General features: G+C 42.9%; 1 protein-coding gene across 6 annotated transcripts in view; it reads right to left on the bottom strand.

Moving 5' to 3' along the window:
• Positions 1-68: 68 nt before the first annotated feature.
• The window catches only part of IDUA (alpha-L-iduronidase), a 59832-nt gene continuing 44653 nt past the window's right edge, over positions 69-15247 (bottom strand). For 5 of the 6 annotated variants that reach the window (XM_032950723.2, XM_032950725.2, XM_076065849.1 and 2 more), the window contains 8 exons: positions 14592-14771; positions 10248-10464; positions 6274-6495; positions 4673-4794; positions 3732-3857; positions 3315-3391; positions 3089-3207; positions 69-1133 (listed from right to left, as the gene is read on the bottom strand). In XM_032950723.2, coding sequence (XP_032806614.2) covers positions 1030-1133; positions 3089-3207; positions 3315-3391; positions 3732-3857; positions 4673-4794; positions 6274-6495; positions 10248-10464; positions 14592-14771 — 1167 coding nt within the window. In that variant the 3' untranslated portion in view covers positions 69-1029. The remainder of the gene's footprint in view (positions 1134-3088; positions 3208-3314; positions 3392-3731; positions 3858-4672; positions 4795-6273; positions 6496-10247; positions 10465-14591; positions 14772-15247) is intronic. The other variant, XM_076065848.1, reaches the window with a different exon arrangement.

Genomic DNA, 15247 nt, shown 5'->3' with positions numbered 1-15247 from the left:
CATCCGTAGACTTTGGTTATGTTAATCGACGTGTTTATTAAATTACATTACTACCGAAACATTGTAGATTGAGCTGCTTACGGTGCATTTACTTAAATTGCGTTTTTCATTTTAAACAAATAAACGGCAACATCATGTAACTAAACACTTCTCTCATATTGTACATACAATATTGACGTGCTGTCCCTTGAGAAATGCGTTTCAATATGTATGGGATTAAAATAACACTGTACTGTTATTTTCTTTTGTATGGCATTTGAAAAAAAGCAACAGGCGACAGTTGTATGTTCAATGTTGTCAGCCATTCCACAGCATCTAAGGGTAGCTAAGTGGGGTCCGCTTATTCCACCAGAACATGCGTGTTGTATTGATATGCCCGAGGGGTGGCATCTGACTGCATTTGCAGTTTGGCGAGTCCCTGATCTTCCATTTATAGAGGAAAAGTCCACACCTTCCATGTGTTGTTCGGACATGGTTGAAAGTGGTCCACTGTCGTGGGGTAAGAAGACAGAGGCCAGGCTGTTGCTTTGTTGGGTCTTCAATAAGGTTCTTAATACTTTACTATCATAACTTTCCAAAACTTAAAACACATTGCCTTATTTCAAGCATAAATAAATGAAAGAGTACACACTCATTAGCACAGGGCATTCAATATAGTTGTCAACCTTAAAAAAAATCTGGAGTAAGCTTGGTTATGAACGTAAGGTAGCAGAAGACGTATCACCAATACAAATATACTAAAGAATCGCTTGGCTGGTGCTCTTGTTTTGCTTTAAAGCCTTTCCACTCATGTGGTGATCAAAGGGTTACACTCAGCCCGAGCTGCCCATTGTTCTGTTAATAACATTTTGGATGATTAATCTTCAACTGCACAATTACATTCTAATTTCGTACAGACTATTGTGGCATTGTGGATGAAAAACAATGTAAACTTTTGTCTACTATCCCTGTAAATCAACTACAGGGATATTAGAGGAATTATTTTTTTACAGATGATGCTGAATATTTTTTTGATCAGGATGGGACTCATTAAGTTTGCGCACGGTCTTTATAATAAACAGGAAGAGAGAATGTTCCAGGACGACTCCAGTAATCAACAGCACGGACTCTGTAGAATCCCGTCACAGATCCACCTGGCAGAGAGACACCAAGATGTCAAACACTTGGACCATCGTTTTAAAATGCATCATAATCAGCCTTTCTTCACGACGTTTAAACCAGGTGTGCTAGTGCACACCTCTGATCCAGCGCTTGAGAGTAAAGGGTTTGTGGATCACATAGATTGAGAAACCTCCACGCCTGCAGGGCTGTGAGGTGGCCATGAGATGGCTGCATAGCAAACTGATTTTTGATTTAAAGCTTTCGGGACTGCAGTAATTCATATTCTTAGCTCTTTCGGTAAAGTCACGTTGAAGGGAAACAATAAAATAATAAAATATATATAAAACAATAAAAAATATCACGACGTTTCGACCATAACACAAACGGTCGTCATCAGGTGTGTCGGTTTGCATTAATTAAAATATATATAAAACAATAAAAATTATCACGACGTTTCGACCATAACACAAACGGTCGTCATCAGGTGTGTCGGTTTGCATTAATTAATGCAAACCGACACACCTGATGACCGACACACCTGATGACGACCGTTTGTGTTATGGTCGAAACGTCGTGAGAATTTTTATTGTTTTATATATATTTTATTATTTTATTGTTTCTCTTCAACGTGACTTTACCGAAAGAGCTAAGAATATAGCAAACGGATTCCTGACATTTTTTCCGTGGACTTTTTAGTGTTTTCCCCTCATGCGCATTCTAATTTCCAATAATGTAAAACATATTCTACACGAGAATCAGGCAAACAACACAATTCAGGAGGGCCATTGTGAAAGCCAGTCTTGAAACTCAATAAGGCTTTCTTGGATAAATAAATATGACATGACATTTACAGCTGTTAATGTCATGTGCTCCGACTTCCAGTGTCTGTCTCGAGTTTGGTAAACATCCGGGTCATTGTGTTTCTGAAGTCAGCTGGTCATAAACGACCACAACCCTATAAATGTGAATTATATGGCATGAACAATTTATAGGTACCACAATGATTTATAATGACCCACTTACCTTTGTGGATTGCGATGTATTCTTTGGTTCTTTCGGTAAAGTCACATAGATAGAAACAATAATAAAAATAAAAACCACGACGTTTCGATCCCCAGTGGGCTGCGATCGTTTTGATCGTTTCGATCGCAGCCCACTTGGGCTATGCCCATTTTAACCCTTTATAAACAGTTTGCCTTTAGAGGCTAACCCCTTTTTCCTGATGACGACCGCTTTGTGTTGCGATCAAAACGTTGTGGTTTTTATTTTAAAATGTTTTATCTACGTGACTTTACCGAAAGAACAAAATAATATGAATTCCTGCAGTCACGTTTGGCTACCTATGGTGCGACAGAAGTTCTGCCTATAACTTTCATGACGAATCCATCTATTGAAGGTTCAGAAAAAAAACAAGCCCTAAACTAAATAGTCATTGATAATAATCAATGTTTGACTGCTTCCCAGAGAAAATGTTGGCAATAGTTTTACAGTATAATAACTCCCAATGTTACTTCTAATTCTTAATAAATGTAATTTTTTTTATTAAATTTTATTTAATTTTCTATCTACGTGACTTTACCGAAAGAACCAAGAATATGTAGTACTGTACTTCATTTGTAATGAATGCGAGATTTCTCCTGAGATTTACATGACAATGTGTTCAAGGTAGCTAAATATGAGCAATGTAGCTAATTCACAAGCCTATTCTAACCATTATTATCTTAATCCTTTACATCATATAAACATATATAATATATTGTTTTATATTTTTATTATTTTATTGTTTCCCTTCTACGTGACTTTACCGAAAGAACAAAAGAATATGAATTCCTGCAGTCACGAAAGTTTTAAGTCAAAATGTATTGAGACGGATGAGAGATATGAGGTGGAGGCTTTGAAAACACAATATTGTTTTCTATATTTATTTCACCCTATTATTTTATTGTGTCGTCTATAAATGGGTCACACTGGTGTAATTAGGACATACCTCCAGGATCGCTAAGAGTTGGGGAGTGAACGGCAAGGGTGAAAATGCTGTCCTTCACGTGGATCCTCGCGTAGCGTTCCCCTGTCGGTGAAAACTCCACCTCAAACGTTTTCAAGCACCTATCGGATACAGCCGGTGGATTAATAAACAACATATGAGCACGTGGCTGGAAAGCATTCAAGTTCGCACGGCGTGAAAGCAGCTTCAACAAAGCGTGCACTCTCACCGGGAGCACGCACCATCGTCGTCCCACACGACGAGGGCCTGACCTTTGGTGAGAGGCATCACGCGGAGTCCAGCGACCTGTTAAAACGCACGCAGCAACCGCACCAAATGTGCAATGAATTAGAGAAATGTAAAACAAACCCATGCGGCGCTGTGGAAAAAGTGTAATCATGGTGATTTTTTTTGCCAGCAATGACGTGGATAAGCCCAGGGCTTAGTTTTAGCAGGGTCTGTCCGTATCAGCGATTTTGAAAATATTTCTGCATACCCGGCACCTCACATTCAGTATATTTCTCACTATCATTGTGGCTACTGAGTCATGATCAGATAACCAGCGATCCGAAAAATTCCCAATGAGCAATTAAGCCCTGGATATATCACCTAAAAGCTTGAGAATGCTTCATTGCTGAAGGCTCACCTGACATGGCACACCTTGAGGCTTAGCACACACGTGCAGCAGATAGACCGACGGCTGAGGCAGGGCCAGTGTGAGTCGCAACGGGCCAACACCCAACACAGGCAGCGGACTGCTAACCACCGGATCCTAACAGAAAAGAGCGACACCAACAGCACAGCATCTGTCAACCGCCAGGGGCAAATTTGATTCATTTGTACGACTAGGAGCTGTGATGAAACAGTTGATCGGCAGGTTGTGTGTGGTGGGGCACAGTGTGGGTACTTCGACCTCTTATAAGATGTCTGGCTATTAAATTTCGATTTAAAGCTTTCGTGACTGCAAGGATTCATCTTCTTTGGTTCTTTCGGTAAGGTCACGTAGAATGAGAATAAAATAATAAAATAACACAATACAATTCTCACGACGTTTCGGCCACAACGCAAGCGGCCGTCTTCAGGTGAAAGGTACCTGAAGCTCTGTCGTCCCGACAGGTCTGTACCTTTCACCTGAAGACGGCCGCTTGCGTTGTGGCCGAAACGTCGTGAGAATTTTATTGTGTTATTTTATTATTTTATTCTCATTCTACGTGACCTTACCGAAAGAACCAAAGAAGATGTCTGGCTATTGTGAAGGAGTAGGCCAAAATACTCTCTAAGAGGGGCTTCCTAGAACAACCTAAGTGAAGGACCGTCCAACAGAAGTGGCGTAAGCAAGATATTGCAAGCCTGCACCTTCAACTTTAACTATTGCCCCATGACATGTAGCTCGGTACTTGAAGCATAATTATTATTAACTGCCTAATATTTTACTTTTGTGAAAATGCAGATGCCAGTATCAATGTACCCACAATCATGTCAGTCTCCGTGTGTTGCGTTCCTAATAGTAGCACTTCCGGCAGCAGTGACATAACCAATAAAATTGCAGGTCTAAACTTTTACAGTTATCGAAGGTGCTGTGATTACCTCCAGTTCACGCAGGAGTCGAAACTGCTTGGGAGATGGAAAGGGCGGGCTGCCCATGGCTTTCCACAGTGCGTAGGGATTTGTTTGCTTATTGTCCAACTGATATCCAACGTACACCAGTTCTGGAAAGGAAGATCCATATACGACCTTGGCATCTCCCACCGAGTACTCTAAACCTGCATGACACACACCTCCAGTCCTTGAGACCCACGACTGTCGGCTTTGCATGTTTACCAATATTTATTATTCACATGTACAAGGCAAGGTGCGCGTTATCATGGTCCTAATTTGCCAATTTAAAATATTACTTGCAAATGACTTAATTGGTAAATACGTAGCAATTGTTGCCCCCAACTGTGAAAACTTAGCAGGACCTCCTGAAAAGTTATTGAGACTCAGCAAAGCTTTCTTGGGTTAACAAATGTAAATACAAATTATATGAAATTTACGCCAGTAAGTGCTGCAGGCACCGCATGGTTTGTAATCGTGGAAAACTGCACAGTAGGAGGTCAAGAAGATTGGAATTGAAGAAACACTGCTCTATGCACTGCCATTTAAAGTCAAATTATAGAGCAATAAGACGCAATGTGTAGATGTGGTTTATGAGCTCATTAAACCAAACACTAGACATGTAATGATGCGTGGATTCGTTGAATAAAATATATTTTTACACTGAATATATTCTAAGCCAATTACTTCCAATTTATGCACATTATATGAAAATGCTAAGCTCATATTACATTTATGAAGCAAACAAAACAGACAGATTAAAACCGCAGGACAAAAATATAAATAAAATATAAATAATTGAACCAAATTGCAACTGCATATCATGACACTTCATGGAATCGCCGGAAGAGTGAAGCACTCCATGTATTTTTTCAAATTTTCTTGCTGTGGTTTTCACACCTGATGATGATTGCTTGTGTTGCAGTCGAAACGTCGTGATAATTTTATTGTTTTATATTTTTATTATTTTATTGTTTCCCTTCTACGTGACTTTACCGAAAGAACCAAGAATATCACTCCATGTATATTCAACATTCTCTCCAATGGAGCGTTGTTGCAAAGGTTAGCGTGCCACGCAATGACCCCTAGGACCTGCCACGGCTAATATCAGTGGTCATGTGTGCTCTCTTAACCCACCCGCACTGACCGGCATGGTGAAGTATGGCCAAACATCTCCCATGACTGACAGCATGTAGGGAAACCATCATCCAGCAGCGGATTGACAAAGGTTGTTGTTATTCATAATAAAGGTTTTGGGTTAGATCGCGTTATTTATAAATGTGTCGTAACCCTCCACCACCCGACACGGCCAAACAGTAAAAAATGTGTCATTGTTATTATTGTTGTTCATTTATTAATAGAAGCAGAGAAGACAGCGGAGAATATGGTTTGTTCATATCAATGAATCTGGAGGCTGCTACTGGAAAAGAACAACACTGCCCAGCAGCGAGAATTTACAGGCTGACAACCACCGCAAGGTTATTAAACACCCTCCAGCAGGTGTAAAAGCGCAAGCTGCTCTGTCAATTGATGAAGCAACACATTTGAACTAATGTGCCGCGCAATCACCGCCCGGCCTCTTAGTCGGAAACCTTTGTCAGACGGGAGGTTGCTAACGACGACGGTGACTGGGCTGACGCAGGTAGACGTCCTCACGTCGTCGCTGTTGTAGATGAGCAGCGAGCACTGCCAGCTGTCGGTGGCCGGGAGGCTCGCGGCTACCTCGTGAGTGCTAGCCAGGACTCCGAATGTCCCATTGGCCCCTTCCTTGTGCCCGTCCGGACGATAAACGTTCGCCAGTACTTGCCGCTCCCCTGCAGGGGGCATAGTAGATACGCAAGCAAACGGCCAGGGCACAGCCAACATCAGCAGTTCCAATGCAAGAGAAAGCACTCTTGGTTATCAGGCATGTAATGATGCGTCGAGTCATTGGTTAAAACTGGTTATCCTCCAGGCATTAAATGAATTACCTTCATGCTGCACGCCACGCTCCAGTAACTGAGCTTTTCCGTCAAAACCCCCAAGTGAATCTCAGTTCAGACGAAGTCCACTGTTTAAGGTGAAGAACCTCTAAATGCCACGTGAGATTTCGTAGCTTTCAATTGTTTATTCGCATTCGCTAGATAACCTAGTTGTGCTTTAAATGCTGTGCTGTTGTTATATTCGATATGGAAATGGGGCATTAATGCAGAAAGAGTATGCAAATGTGAGCATTGCATTACAATGCGGGGTGTGGGGTAGCCTCATTTACACCAGGGGGTTGCGGTACTGCGAGCAGGAGAAAACAGCCCTCGCAGCAAGCCCTCTCATGTGCAACGAGATTTGTTTGTAACAAGTGTGGAGAAAAAGTCTTGCAGAGCCAAGTTCTACCTCTCAGCTACAGTGATTACGGTATTACGACAAATAAGGTGATTACGATAAGCGTTCAGTGTGAACTGCACGAGCTTGAGAGCAAAGCTAAGTCGGCGTGATAGGCCCGTGGCGTGGAAAACAACACGCGGCTGTTGGTGTTTGTGAGGTTTTGCGCAGGAGACCGCCGCACAAGCCGTGGGGATATTTTTTAGTGCTATTCATATTCTGGAAAGCCTCTCTCCCACACGTCTCTCACATTGCCTCTCTCTGGAGAGTGAGGGGGAAGCCGTCAATGTCTACGAGGCGAGTTTATTTTTTTGCCCCCCTTCCTCAGGTCATACGAGGCCATCCGGGGAGCAACTAAGCAAAAGGATGTTTTCACCACGAAGAAAAAAACCGCAGGTTCCTAAAAAAAATAAGTTTACATTTAATTTTATATTTAAAAGCATTGTGTAATGGTTAGCACGCTGGACCTGCGATCCAGAAGTCCACCAGCTTATCCCGGTGCGGCAGTTGGGACAACGGTTAAAGTTTGTCCCTGCCACCGCCGCCGCCTCGCCTCCGTCCACCCAGCAGAATAATTGGGGACACCGCAGTTCGTCGTTTGGCTGGTCGCGTTTGGTGGGGTCAAGTGTGGGTCGTCCCACATTTTCCAAGACATTCTCGACAGTGCGGAAGACTCTGCCAAATGCCATCTCGTGGGGCTCCTCTTTAACTCCCTCTGTAGTTGAGGCCCTTTCGCCGGCCGTGGCGTGAGCAAGCAGTTGCAGGGCCCCACCTTAACCTTTTAGTGACGCCATACGCTTCATATGACCTTCTGCAGTGGCATGTTAGACTTTGATATTTCTGTGGGAAAAATACTTTTCACATGCTTTTTTTTTAAACGAAAGCTCTCAAATATTTACCCTGAGTTAAACCTGCATAGTTATTTCGACAGATAACTTTATCTGCGATCATTAAACTGGAGGAGTCAATAGCTGAAAGCAAAAAAACAGAATGTACTGATATGTTTTTAAATACATATTCAAGGTACGTGTACCCCCCATGCTGAAACATTTGGTATTTGTCTATAACGCAATGTCAATATGAATGTACAGTCCCTTTTATTAATCCACTGTTGGCGGACGGCATTTATATACCATGTAGATTGTGGGGGTTATAGACGTTGGAGCATAATATACAGTGAGGGAAAAAAGTATTTGATCCCCTGCTGATTTTGTACGTTTGCCCACTGACAAAGAAATGATCAGTCTATAATTTTAATGGTAGGTTTATTTGAACAGTGAGAGACAGAATAACAACAACACAACCCAGAAAAACGCATGTAAAAATGTTATAAATTGATTTGCATTTTAATGAGGGAAATAAGTATTTGACCCCTCTGCAAAACATGACTTAGTACTTGGTGGAAAAACCCTTTTTGGCAATCACAGAGGTCAGACGTTTCTTATAGTTGGTCACCAGGTTTGCACACATCTCAGGAGGGATTTTGTCCCACTCTTTGCAGATCTTCTCCAAGTCATTAAGGTTTCGAGGCTGATGTTTGGCAACTCGAACCTTCAGCTCCCTCCACAGATTTTCTATGGGATTAAGGTCTGGAGACTGGCTAGGCCACTCCAGGACCTTAATGTGCTTCTTCTTGAGCCACTCCTTTGTTGCCTTGGCCGTGTGTTTTGGGTCATTGTCATGCTGGAATACCCATCCACGACCCATTTTCAATGCCCTGGCTGAGGGAAGGAGGTTATCACCCAAGATTTGACGGTACATGGCCCCGTCCATCGTCCCTTTGATGCAGTGAAGTTGTCCTCTCCCCTTAGCAGAACAACACCCCCAAAGCATAATGTTTCCACCTCCATGTTTGACGGTGGGGATGGTGTTCTTGGGGTCATAGGCAGCATTCCTCCTCCTCCAAACACGGCGAGTTGAGTTGATGCCAAAGAGCTCCATTTTGGTCTCATCTGACCACAACACTTTCACCCAGTTGTCCTCTGAATCATTCAGATGTTCATTGGCAAACTTCAGACGGGCATGTATATGTGCTTTCTTGAGCAGGGGGACCTTGCGGGCGCTGCAGGATTTCAGTCCTTCACGGCGTAGTGTGTTACCAATTGTTTTCTTGGTGACTATGGTCCCAGCTGCCTTGAGATCATTGACAAGATCCTCCCGTGTAGTTCTGGGCTCATTCCTCACTGTTCTCATGATCATTGCAACTCCACGAGGTGAGATCTTGCATGGAGCCACAGGCCGAGGGAGATTGACAGTTCTTTTATGTTTCTTCCATTTGCGAATAATCGTACCAACTGTTGTCACCTTCTCACCAAGCTGCTTGGCAATGATCTTGTAGCCCATTCCAGCCTTGTGTAGGTCTACAATCTTGTCCCTGACATCCTTGGAGAGCTCTTTGGTCTTGGCCATGGTGGAGAGTTTGGAATTTGACTGATTGATTGCTTCTGTGGACAGGTGTCTTTTATACAGGTAACAAGCTGAGATTAGGAGCACTCCCTTTAAGAGCCTTTTATACAGGTAACAAGCTGAGATTAGGAGCACTCCCTTTAAGAGTGTGCTCCTAATCTCAGCTCGTTACCTGTATAAAAGATACCTGGGAGCCAGACATTTTTCTGATTGAGAGGGGGTCAAATACTTATTTCCCTCATTAAAATGCAAATCAATTTATAATATTTTTGACAAGCGTTTTCTGGATTTTGTTGTTGTTATTCTGTTCTAGATTTGAAGCTTTCATGACTGCGAGGATCCATACTCTTTGGTTCAAATAAACCTACCATTAAAAAATAAAACCTACCATTAAAATTATAGACTGATCATTTCTTTGTCAGTGGGCAAACATACAAAATCAGCAGGGGATCAAATACTTTTTTCCCTCACTGTAGTACAATGGATTTGCTACACTGATGTCTGCCGACAATTGTAGCCCTGTAGCTGTATTATTTGGCAGATCATTTTCATATTTCTTTGGAGCGGTGTATTACAGCCCTTTGCTTTGTGTTGAAATATGTACATGCATACTCAGACATGTTTATTATTATTAGTTTGCAAGTAGGGGCCGATGTTACTCTTTGGTTTTTCCCAATTAAGTAATTTCCAAGTATTTTTTAAAACTCAAATTGAGTCAAATTTGCACCATGACGTCAGTACACATGGCCCACTCTAATAACGGGGGTTATCGGCCACCCCAAAAGGCTTTCGCATCACTGACCGAGGAGAGCCAGCAATCCCATGGCGGAGAGCACGGGCTTGCGGATCATCTGCACGTGCGGCGGCCTTGTGTCGTTGACCTGGAAACGTGCGGCCAGCGTGCGCTGTGTGAAGACGTGCGGCACGTAGCTCAGGAAGGCGTTGTCGTTGCTGAGCAGCGTGTACTTGATCGTGCCGTTGGGCTTGGCCATGAGCAGACGCTGGTGTTGAACGATCACCTGGGTAGACATGCGCCACCGTGCAGAGGACATCAGCAGGCTGCGGAGACCCCTGATGCAAGCGTTTCTAGTATAACAAAGAAGAAAAGCGATGCAGATGCATGGTTTCTGTAATGTTTTACAACTTGCGCGTGTCCTCGGAAGTGTTTAGTCACAGTACGGAAGTTGACGGGTAGCTGTCAGGGTAAAAAAGTGTTACTTCCAAATAGCGTGTGTTTGTCTGCATGTTTTGGGCAAATCTTTGATCAATTTGGCGAGTTTTCTTTATGGTAAGTCCCAAACAGCAACACAACTTTAAACTAATATTGTATCTATTTTGGATCATCTTCACGAGTTACTGTGACCCCATGTTACACATATACAGATGGACACTCACATCGTGTTAAAAATCCACACCTCTGATTAGCACGGTTGGCTACCTATGGTGCGACAGAAGTTCTGCCTATAACTTTCATGACGAATTCATCTATTGAAGGTTCAGAAAAAAAAACAAGCCCTAAACTAAATAGTCATTGATAATAATCAATGTTTGACTGCTTCCCAGAGAAAATGTTGGCAATAGTTTTACAGTATAATAACTCCCATTGTTACTTCTAATTCTTAATAGATGTACATTTTTATTTAATTGTATTTAAATTTCTATCTCCGTGACTTTACCGACAGAACCAAGAATATGTAGTACTGTACTTCATTTGTAATGAATGCGAGATTTCTCCTGAGATTTACATGACAATGTGTTCAAGGTAGCTAAATATGAGCAATGTAGCTAATTCACAAGCCTATTCTAACCATTATTATCTTAATCCTTTACATCATATAAACATATATAATACAGTTTCTTATGGTTATATATCTAGAATAGACCACATGTGACACTGCAGTATTTTAATTCTCATCATTAATCATTTAATTTTTTCAATAAAGATCCAATTTCCTGAAATATATATTTTGCCAGTGCTATTCTTCTGTTTATCTCTGTGATGCATCTACCACTTACTGTCATCACGCTACCTAAAATAGTTAAAGTGTTAGACAGTTTACGTCCTATGCTAATGAAATCGACATGCTGACGTACACACCATTTCTAAATTTGTACGCATTATTCAGTGTTACCGTATGATACACAATTTCATTTCTTAGTAGCCTTGCGTGCAAGGCCAGTGGCATGGCGTGGTTGGCACGGGTTGTGATGCAAGGAATAAAATGCACCCCCCCCACCCCCGTCCGCATTCTCCTTTCTTCGTTGACCAGCTCCTAGGCCACCGGGGATCGCGCAGTTGCACCACCTGGGCCCACTCGATAGCTACACCACACTTTGCAACGCACACTGTCACCCGGCCTCTAAGTGAACAGCATCCTTTCCATCATGTCCCATCATGTCCTTTCCATCATGTTTAGAGTATTTGGCTGCTATAAATTTCCACATAAGCCACTTTGTTCAGCTATTATCTGATCAGTTTTGAGTTTAGGCTCCCTAATCTATTCATCATGTCAATGGTGGCTTGATTTACCGTGCCGGAATCGCTCTGCAACTCCCCTCCCCTCCTGATAAAAAAAAAACACATTTACTTCGTGAAAGCAACTAAACACAGTTGAAAAATTTGAGGCGTGTGACTATCGCAATAGCGAGCTGCCTCATGGCGGTGCGTGTCAGCAGTCCGTGTCAGCAGCTGCCAAAAACACGGTGACTTCTTCACACTCCAGTAAAATAAATAAAAACGCACCAACTACATGCGGGCACGGCGGAGTTACACACCTGCGAGACCGCACGATGCAGAGGCCGTGCCCCTTCACGGCGCGTCCTGCTGATGAGCACTATCTGCAAGCAACGCTTCTCCTTTATCGTGGTTTCCTACGACTGTGCCAGTGGTAAGCTGTAAATAATGGGACCCGCTTACTTTAACACACGACTGCCTCTCCCCTAACCCGAGCCTGCGTGGAGAGCATTGGTTCAGAAACGGTATGCAGAAAATGCCTTTCCATCGCAATACATATCACTGTGTGTTTGTATATATATTTTTTTAACCCTGGCAAGCTTAACTTGATCGTTCATATATCCATTTGACAAACAACAAACACGCATATATAATTAATTAAATCGATCGCCAGTTGAAAAGAGAACATCACAAAACGGTGCCTATTGTTTCAAATGTTTGTTGTTTGGCCCGCAAACGTGACTAAAGTTGAAGACGCTCTGACTGTTTAAAAAAAAAACCCACCGCCTGCCTTCTATTCATCAGCATTAAAAACCATTTCAGTGTTTTTTGGCTAACTTTACAGTTTCTTCTCGCTAAATGGCAAAATGCTTTAACCCCTGGAAAAGGGCAGCGACCAGCGTAGAAAATGTCACCGAGAACATCAACACCCTGAAGCACAAAAAACAGAACATTATTTATTAGCAATTGAAAATACGGCCACTAATATTCGTGATAAAGGACGTGCTACTTGTAGAGTGCCTACACGACCGCCAAACACGACCGCCAACCATGTCGATAACATTATCGACATGGTTGGCAGTCGTGCAGGAAACAAACGCTATCGATACTCGTAAAAACGCAAATTGTTCGAGTTGCCAAAAGACACGCAACGGCAATATTTATCTTTATAGTTAAATAACGATGGTTAGGGTTGTAGAAACAATCATAAAATTAACACAACGCCTCTACTTCGACCAACCGAAACAAATACGGTAAGCAAATGTGATTTTTTTTTTCTATTGAAAAATGTACGGGTACATGTACATCACAACGCCAATACACTGTTCGATGATACGCCGCGCAGGCTCTGGAGGTTATTTTACCTCAATTCACCATGTTGGTCAGTGCGGGTTTATAAAGGCCAGGCAGCATAGAAACATTTAAAGTACAGTACAACAAAGGATTGTATTGCTCTCTTCTGCTGACCAGCATATACATTTAATAAAACATGCAATGCGTTGCGCATTTTCTGCTGTGGTTCAGGGGAGGTATGTGCATTCGACGAAGGAATGCAACGGACTATTCACGATGAGTCTAACATCGCGACTGCTACTCAGTGACCCTAAGCAGAAGCTAAACTTGTGTCTAAGAATGACTGATGTGTGCCGAGCATTTTCCTCGCAGTTTATTAACAAGAAGCCGATTTGCCCCTTTTTCAGACACGGTAGGGAGGGTACATGCAAGTCATGCTTAGTATACTTCCTAACCCCGTACATAGTGCAAAGTAGCGCTCGTGCTAGTCAGGATAATAATTAATTATACATCGTCATTTTTCTGGTGCTAAAGCAACATGATGCAGTGTCACACACCACTCACGAAAGCATCACCACCACCATTCAACATCAGCCTTGCTCAATCCGCTGCAGGATGGAGGCCTCCCCAAGACGCCGTCATCTCTCATGACCCTGCGATATAATGATCCAGCTAGCACCTCCACACAAGCCGTTTTCATCACCCCATCACCTCCTCAGTACACATCCTTGCGGGTGCATCACATCCATCGGTTGCCACTCCCATTATTATTCTTGACCATCAGCCATCAATCCTTTCTAGGGAAGTGTCCCTACCAAAGCCCACATTTACATTTCTTAACACTCATTATGATGTCTCCGATTTGCATTTGTTCCTCGATTCATGCTTTGCTCTTTTGTCTCTCACTGGAATTATAATTATCGCTCCAAGACGCTTTACGCCCTCTTCAGTTTGCTCCATTTGATGAAATTGGTGTAAATATTTCTGATCCTTATGTCATAGCAGCAGTAGCCATTTGTTATAAAGCATCTCTTTCAGGTACACTGCTATGTTGATTGAAAGGGATGCTATGATCAAGTTCAGCTGTTTCCAAAAGCACTCCAACCCACTGCCGTCCACATCTTTAGTACATCATTTTTATTGTGCTCTACTTTCAATATCTGTTGTAGGTACAAATACTCCTCTGCATGTTCCCATTGTCCGACAGATATCTCTGATTGTAAGCCAAACGTCTTGAAGGTGGCATTGGCTTTGCTCATATAGTCGTACCTCCCGAATCCAATTTTGCAGCCTTCTTTCTTTAAGTTCTCCGAACATTTCTTGCAGCTCATTCCCCATCAACGTTGTGCGGATCAGAACGCGTTCCTTTTTGAACACCGTGATGGTAAACCACTCTACCTTGGCCACCATGGCTGCGTAGGTGACGTCGGCCCTCCACTCTGTCGGCGTGGACCACCCGACGAGCGGGTCTGCCTCGTCGTTGTAGATGGGAGTGGCTTGGAAACGTGGGAAGAGGCGCTGGATTAAGTCCACGGCCTCGAGCTCCTGCTCCAGAATGTGCATGGAGCTGCCGTTGCCCTGCGTGACGATAAAACGCTTAGGCGATCAATGCGTGCAACGTCGAAAATGCAATGCGGCACACTTGTCTATGTGTTCGCAGGCTTAGCAAAAACGTAGAAAAAAATCAGCATAGCTCTTCGATGTGCTGGGAGCTTCTTCAATGTGCTGAGAGTGAAACGTCGGACATCATGCCGAACAACACGTGGTACAACCCGAAACTGCATTGGAGAACCGTACAGCACAGCCACAAAAAAACTACGCAGGAATAACATTTCGTGATTTCAGAATATCTGAAAGGTAGCAAGAATTTCTGAAATGGTGTCCAAAAACACGCCATTTACAACATCACCTGAAATGCACCTGATCCTGTCAGATCTCGGACACTAAGCAGAGTTGATCCTGGAAAGGGCTTGGATGGGCGTCCACCATGCACAACAGGTTGTTATAGGCTGTGGATCTAATGTAGTGGGCAGCAGAGGCCAATGTGGTATCAT

The sequence above is a fragment of the Petromyzon marinus genome, chromosome 9 (genome assembly GCF_048934315.1).
Source record: "Petromyzon marinus isolate PM22_M1 ecotype Great Lakes invasive population chromosome 9, UKy_Petmar_22M1.pri1.0, whole genome shotgun sequence".
Lineage (NCBI taxonomy): Eukaryota > Metazoa > Chordata > Hyperoartia > Petromyzontiformes > Petromyzontidae > Petromyzon > Petromyzon marinus.
This window is presented reverse-complemented; position numbering and strand designations above follow the sequence as displayed.